The sequence below is a fragment of the Hipposideros armiger genome, unplaced genomic scaffold, assembly GCF_001890085.2.
Source record: "Hipposideros armiger isolate ML-2016 unplaced genomic scaffold, ASM189008v1 scaffold_396, whole genome shotgun sequence".
NCBI classification, from domain to species: domain Eukaryota; kingdom Metazoa; phylum Chordata; class Mammalia; order Chiroptera; family Hipposideridae; genus Hipposideros; species Hipposideros armiger.
In genome coordinates this window covers 1,798,852-1,806,428 of record NW_017731746.1, presented here as the reverse complement: position 1 = coordinate 1,806,428, position 7,577 = coordinate 1,798,852, and the positions used below count along the sequence as shown (strand labels likewise).

The 7,577-nt window shown below is 44.7% G+C and overlaps 1 protein-coding gene across 1 annotated transcript in view; it reads left to right on the top strand.

The window, feature by feature from the left end:
- The first annotated feature begins 1,880 nt into the window (after positions 1-1,880).
- CXCR5 (C-X-C motif chemokine receptor 5) overlaps positions 1,881-7,577 on the top strand; it is a 22,799-nt gene continuing 17,102 nt past the window's right edge. The window contains exon 1 of the mRNA XM_019663591.1: positions 1,881-1,988. Coding sequence (XP_019519136.1) covers positions 1,932-1,988 — 57 coding nt within the window. The 5' untranslated portion in view covers positions 1,881-1,931. The remainder of the gene's footprint in view (positions 1,989-7,577) is intronic.

Genomic DNA, 7,577 nt, shown 5'->3' with positions numbered 1-7,577 from the left:
CTTCCCAGATTCCCCAATGCTGTTTCCCTCCCCCAACTCCCCAATAAAATCTTAAAAAAACACACACACAATCTCTTGAAAGGAATAAATTTCTCAACCTTGGTGATGTTTGTCCAATACTGGGTAACCATCTGATAAGGATGTAGTGACAAGAATCTTGCATTTGTTGGGGACAAAAGAGGGGTATGAGAATAGATTGGTTTATCTTCCAAATTCCCTTCCAATTCCTATATGATTCTATATACTATACACCTTCCTGATCAATGTTCTTAGAGTAGCAAAAGCTAAGTTGAATATATCAATGGATTGCAGGAGCAGTGATGTTGGGGGAGGGGTGGGTGTTGAAAGAATGGAGAATGCATAGCAAGCTTGGGACACTGGAAACATTGGGGCCATTTTCTCCCTCAGGTTTCAGGACTGGAAGTGCAGAAGTGGAACCCCCACCCTTGTTCTGGAAGTCTTCCTCCTTGAAAGCAATTGCTGAAGGTAATGAATGAAGAGAGGAAAGAAAAACCACAATAGCACAAATAGAGACTGAAAACTCCTCAAGTTGTTCAAACTCAAGAAAGATGCATCTGTTGGGGGTCATAAGCAAGGTGTATAGGAGAGAAAGGGAGAAGATGAATATGGAGGAAAAGGTGATAGAGGGCACTAGAAAGGGTAGAATCCCAGCAAATTGCAATCTGGCTGGAAGCAGAGGATGATTGCAAGGGTTGAGGTGGGGCATTGAAACAAAAGAACATGTGTGGGCACCTCTATGTGTACAGTCAATGTTTTTTAATCACTGTGGACCAAAAGAGAAAATGCCCTCTCCTGGAAGAAGACACAAAGATGAAACTTGAGGGGAAACTGATCAATGTCTACAAAGGGGATTCTCAAAGGAAGAGGTCCTCAGATAAAGCAGAGTTGAGGGAAAGGAAAGGGGTTACATGAGTCTATAAAAGTGACAGCCTGGTGTATAGAGAAAACACTGAATATGAAGTCAGGAAACCTGGGTTCAAGTCTCCACTCTGTCACTGGTTGGCTATGTGCATCCTGGAGACGTTACCTTCCCTCTCTGGGCCTCAGGTAAAAATCTACTCTAAGTAAAAATCTACTCTAGCTGAGTAGTCAGTCTATGATGTTAATAAGTTACATGCTAACCAAGTTAATTTGTAGCTAGAACATCATTATTTTTGAGTCAGAAAATGACTGCAACTGTTTACGTTTTGAGGCTTGGTAATTTCACTTTTGTCTTCCAGTAATGTTTTAGTGTTGTTCCCTTTGAAAATTTATAACCTATTTCTTCCAAACTTGAGCTAAAAGGGGAAGGGGTTTTGCCCCAGACTGGGCAAAAGGATGGTAGTAAGTAGAGTGTCCCAGTTTGCCTGGGACTGAGGGGATTCCGGGGACAAGGGACCTCCGGTCCTAGACAAAATGGATGATTGGTCATCCTAGTGGCGAGAAAGATGAAGGTTTGGAGATGGCTTGGAGTAGTGGTCCTAGAAGTTCTCTCCCTTTGTTCCCTTTCTATGTGGAGTTTCCCTCATCACCCCCACTGACGGCTGTGGTTTTCATTACAAGGTGATACTCCCTTATTGGAAGGCTGATGGAGGTATAGGGAGGAGGAGAAGTGAAGGACAGACTTTAAACCAGTCACAAGCCCCAAATGAGACAACTATTGCCAGGAAAGAAGCTGAAATGCTTGACTAGCACTGAGGCTATGGGGATTTTCCCTTTTTCTTCAAAAAAAAAAAAACACAGAAAAGACCCAGTGGAAAAAAAAAATGATGAGTTGTGAGGCAGGCAGCGAGTCCTACGCAGCCCCAGGAGACAGTGTGTGGCTCATTTGTTTAAATTTGCAGCTGACGGCTGCCACCTCCCTATAGGTACCAGGCGAGTCTCTAAACATCAGACAGTGAGTGACCGTCTGGTGATATACAGCTACAACTATGAACTACCCCTTAACCCTGGACATGGACTTCATAAACGACAACCTGGAGGACCTGGTGAGTAGGGACAGATAGCTCATTATCACCCAGGCTCTACTTGGAATGCTAAGTATCTTGTACGCAGGGCCCAGGGAAGAGGGGATAGCTGTGGAGTGCCCTCCCACTCTGGATCGGCAGAATACAAACAAACCCGTTGGCACCTGCCCTTTAAGATTTTATTTTCCATTCCATGGAGGAAGCAGGTAAACGGAATTGCTGCCTTAAATAGACATCCTTTAGAGTGGATTGGAAGTATGGGTTCAGGTCCTGTATCCTCCCTGACTTGATATGTGACCTGGAACCAGTCACTTAGCCTCTACATTCTCTCCTTATCTCTTAGGGCTGGAATAAGGGGCTATATGAGAAAGTACTTTGGAGGTTTTCTTAATGTCAGAAGGCTGACATTACTAGTCAACCAATCAATGTATATTTATTCATTTCTTGCTATATGATTATATTATCAGGACACTATTTCTGTGTTAGATGGGGAAGTTGAGGACCTGATATTGGCCCTCAAATTTGGCTTATGGTCTAGCCAAGAATTAAAAAAAAAATCACTCACCAGGAGCTTTTAGGCAATAATTATATGCTAAACTGAGAATGTGTGAGACCAAGTGGTCAGTACGGGAAGGGACCCCAGTGGGCCACAGTCAGGGGGCAGAGGATGCCAAGTTGGTGAGTGAATTGTGTTAATCCTAGGGATGTCTTAGAACATGTTGTGGCCTCCTTCAAAGGCCTGGAATTTCTAAAGAAAAGGTATTCTTGGGTGGGTTTAGAAAATGGTCCCTAGCACCACTCTGCACCCAACCTAAGTCTCTCCCATGAAGTAGAGTGGTTCATTTGGTTTGGTTGTCACTGGGCTCCCAAATGGTGTGCATGGGGAGCAGCTTAACGAGAGACCCCAGGGCTCCTGTTTGTAGGCAGCAGAGGGTTATTTTAAGGATTTTTCAGAAACTTCTTTATGGCTTTTTCTGTCTTTCTCTTGTGGCCAATGGCACTTCTAGGGAAAGGATCAGTCTCTGAGCTGCACTCTGGGCTGGATCATGAAGGATCCAAACCCTTCCTATAGCCGCCAGCTCTTCTGACCTTAAACTCACCCTGAGATGTTCTCCAACTTCCAATAACTCCCCAGGCTGGAGTCTATACTGTAACTCCATCAACCGTGTTCCCAGACTTGCCTAGAAAAGTCTGCGTCTCACTTGCCCAGATCCTAAGGCTTGGAAGTATAAGTAGAACATGGGGAGAAGAAGATGAGGGGAAGGGCTAATTACCCAAAGTCTGACCTCTCATATCCAATCCCTAGATAAAAGCAGAGCCAGAACCATCAGTCTAATCAGACCTGCCGCATAATTTGTGAGGCCCAATGCAAAATGGAAATGCAGGGTGTCTTGTTCAAAAGTTATTAAGAATGTCATGATAGCAACAGCTGAGCACAGAACCAAGCACAGGGCTCTTCCATGTATAGGGCCCTGTGTGACTGCGCAGGTTGCACTCTCATGAAACTGGCCATGAGTCTAATCACAGAATCTGGGTAATACCCAGATCAAAGTGAAACCCCACTGCCCTGACAAGGCAATGTGCTCCCACCCTGGCCCCCAGTCCTGGCCCCTGGGCTTGCCCGTTTAGAATATTGGGTATCTTCTTTTGCCCACAGCTTCAAGCTGACCACGAGCCCTGACCCAGTTGGATACCATAGTAACCTACCCCAGACCTGGCTGGTCCTGGCTTCTGAGAAACCTCAAGATTTCCCCTAACTGCACGTCTCACTCCACTGCGTGACCTACTAGAAACAGGTGGTGGCTGGGGGCAGGGAGACAGCAGGATATGTCCCATATATCAAAGAAAACCTACAGCCCAGGGAGAGAGACCTGGTGACTTGCTTCAAGTCACACCTCAAATGAGTGGTCTTGGACCAGGCATCCCACTGTGCCTGAACCCCCCCCCCTCAATCAGGGTCTAGCCTGGAGTCCCAGAGTCCTGGGACTCTCTGGGCTCTGGAGCTCTTCTTCAACTAGCTCCCAGTGCCTCGTCCCACCTTTCCTTAACCTCCTATACACTCTCTCCATAAGGTTGTTGCCCCTCAGAAGCACAGCCCTCTTCCCTTCACCCCCACTCACTCACAGCAGGGCCTTGAGCAGTTTTGATGCTCTCCCTGACAGTGCCTGGGCCCTGGGGTGGCAGAGTAGCAGAAGCATCCTTCGTGTAGTGTTTCTCAACATGTAGTTACTGATTTGTGGTACATTAAAGGTCTTAGCTCACCATTTCTCTCTGCAGTTAATCTAGCTTCTATTCCTTTTGCTTCCTATTCCCCTCCCTGTCCTTGTACAAACCATGGATTTGTTCGCTTTCCTGGAACACTGGGTTCTACACTCCAGTGTTGAGTTAAGAACTGGGGGCTCTTGTCCATAAGCCAAATGTTGGTCATCCTGTTTTTCCTTTCCCCTCTTGAATACTAAAATCAATTCTAGCTGCTTAAAATGTCCATTTTCTTAAGATGGACTACTAATTCCCATGAATGGAGGATCCAAACAGAGAAACAACTAGATGACTAAGTATAAGAAACAAGGAGACAGGTCCCTGGCAAGCCTCTGTCCATAGGAACCTTGATCTGAGAGTGTGGAGCCTCCTCTTGACAGAACCAGGAGCTGGGGCACCTACGGGGAGGGATCAGTTATAAATTATACTTCCAGCCCCACATTAAATGCCAGCCAAGAGGGGAAGCTGCTATAAAGCAGGGAAAGTTGGTCCAGCCCCAGGGCCTGGCTCCCCCTGATCCCTCTCTAGTGATGGCCCCCATAAACTCTGATTTCAGTGTGATTAGAGAATCACAGGCTGCAAAGCCCATCTATATGTATCATCTCATTTCATCAAGGTGGTGTGAAGAAGAGGAACCAAAACCAGCCCAGGCGTTTCTGGGCTTTATCTTGGGGGAGGGTAGGATGCCCCCCCACCAACCAGATCAAAAGTCCCAGAAGAACCCCAGTGGTGTAGGCCCTAGCTGGGTGTGATTGGTGGGGTCAGAGATGAAGAAGATACCCAGGGCCAGCCTAGGGAGGGGTCGGCGTTGGAGCTGGGCTCAGGCACACCATAATCACCATCAGGAACTCTTGCCTTCCTTGTGGACACAGACTGGCTGGTCCCCTCTGGCACAATGGCATAAAAAGTAGCCATGAATTTGACACCGAGAATCAGGACACAAGAATGAATATTTTTTCAGAAATGATGGGACAAAATATTTCAAATCAGTAGTGACCCAGGTGATGGTTTCAAGAGATTGCTGGACACACTTAGGAGACATCTACCTGTCCCTCAGACTGTGTGACTGTCTCCAAAGTGCAAATTGATTTAGCAGTGCCAAGGGGTACCCCCTTAAACATAAACACTCAGAGCAGAGATTGGGGTAGTTTAAAGTCTTCCCCCAGAATCTCATCCAAAGTAGTACCATATTTCTTTTTTTTTTTTTTAGATTTTTTTTNGAAGAACAAAAGGACAGCAACTTGTCTGTTCCCCTTCCCCCAATTCCCCAGCACTGTTCCCATCCCCCAATTCCCCAATAAAAATCTTTTAAAAATAAATAAAATAAAAAGTAAGCTCTGTGAAGACTTGAGGACAGGGGACTTTGTTTAGTTATATCCTCAGAACCTAGAACAAAACCTGGCACATAGTAGGTTTCTAATAATAAGTGTTGAATAAATTCAGTGAATATCTGTTAGCTCTATTCTTTTAGCATTTTGGAAACAGTAAGAGTCAGAAAAAGAGCAACTTTAAGCATTGACATTTCATGCTAAAAACCTCGAAACAAAATGTATGAGATCATGCTAAATGAAAAGGCGTGTTGCAAAATCACACATATACTATGATTACAAATTTGCAAGATGTGTATAAGAGAAAAAATGGTGCACAAATTTATATTAGTTCTTATTATAACATTATGGCTGATTTTTCCTGCTATTTTCCAATGCTATGTGATGTTGATTCTAAAAAAATAACTCCCTGAAATATGAACAAAATGACATCCTTAAATAAAAATGAAGCAAAACATAAATGTCTAATACCTATGCTGTGCACTTGAAACTAATATAAAATAATATTTAATGTCAACTCTAATTGAAAATTTTAAAAGGGGGGAAAGATCAATAATATTGTGATAGAGTGGTACAGTGTCAGATAGTTGCTGGACTTATCACAGTGATCACTTCTTTAGCATAGGAAATAAAATCAATAATATGGTAATAACACTATATAGAGCTAGGTAGGTACAGCTGAATAACTATGATGTTCACCTGAAACTAATATAATATTGTATGTTAGCTGTATTTTAATAAAAAAATTTTTTTAAAAAAGAAGCAAAACAATACCTTATTTTTTCTCTGGTGCCTGGACAGGTGGGGAGAGAGAGTGCACTGACCTTGCTGCTGCGGTTATTCCTGGGGAGAACGGGGAGCACATTGTAGGTATTGATCAAAGGGGTTTTTTTTTGTAATGTTTAAATCATTTACAAAAATAATGTGTTCTTCTATTGTATAATTAGATTTTATAAAAAAACAAGGCTAAGAAAAAAAATCACTAAAAGAAACGAGGTGTGGTCTGTAATTAAAGACTCCCCGAACCAACAAAACTCTTCCTGCCCAGACTCCAATCGCTTCTCTCTAAACACAGATGTTGGGGCTGGAAAGAAACCTGGAGAGTTCCACTGTCCGCTAAGCATATGGCTCCAGGTGACGCGCCCTAAAGTCCTCAGCCAGTTTTGAGGTAGATGGGGTAAGGAACACCCTCTCCCCTTTTCCTTGCTTATAGCAGAGCTGTAAAAAACTCATATTAGAGACCCCCAGCATGGGGAGACGAGTGGATGGGCCCTCTGAAAGCAGGTTCCACACAGAATTTAGCCTGCCTGAAAAAAGAAAGATTGGAGAGAGACTATGGCCTCCCAAGGGTCCTCTGACTATGAATTCCTCCAGCTCAACAACTTCTGGGCAGCAGCAAACCAGTTTCTCTCAAGGGCTCACCCACACGTGCCATGTTACTGTGAGCTAGCCTCAGATTACAGACAGGAGCCTTCATACACCTTTTGTGCCACTCGCTCTGAAAACCTCTCTCTAATGTGTTCCAAGCTGCTTGTCTTATGGGAAAAATTGGGTGTACAGAAAGTTGTTGAGGCCAATTTGGGGCTCCTTTTTTCCTTTTCCCAAGCACCTCCCCAATGACTCTCTTTCTCCATGCCCAGGCCAAGAAGTCCTCTCTTTGCAGCTGACCAGGACTCAACCTCCCAGACCAGTCTCCAGGACAGTGAGTTCCACAGCCATAAAGCCTGGGCCAATGTCCATTTTCCATACACTGGGCTGGTTTGTAGGGCTCAGTGTATAGTGGCTTTCTCCTCCCCACCCCAGGCCTGCCAAGAGCAAAAAGCACCAATTTGTTTCTTGGTTACCATTAAGCAAAGGGTGATTTGATGGCCCTCATGGACAAGCCAAGCCTCTCTCCTAGCTCTGCCTCCACGGCAAACCTACAGCGGTTCTCAACCTGTGGGTCGCGACCCCTTTGGGGGTCGAACGACCCTTTCACAGGGGTCTCCTAAGACCATCGGAAAACAAAAAGATATTTACATTA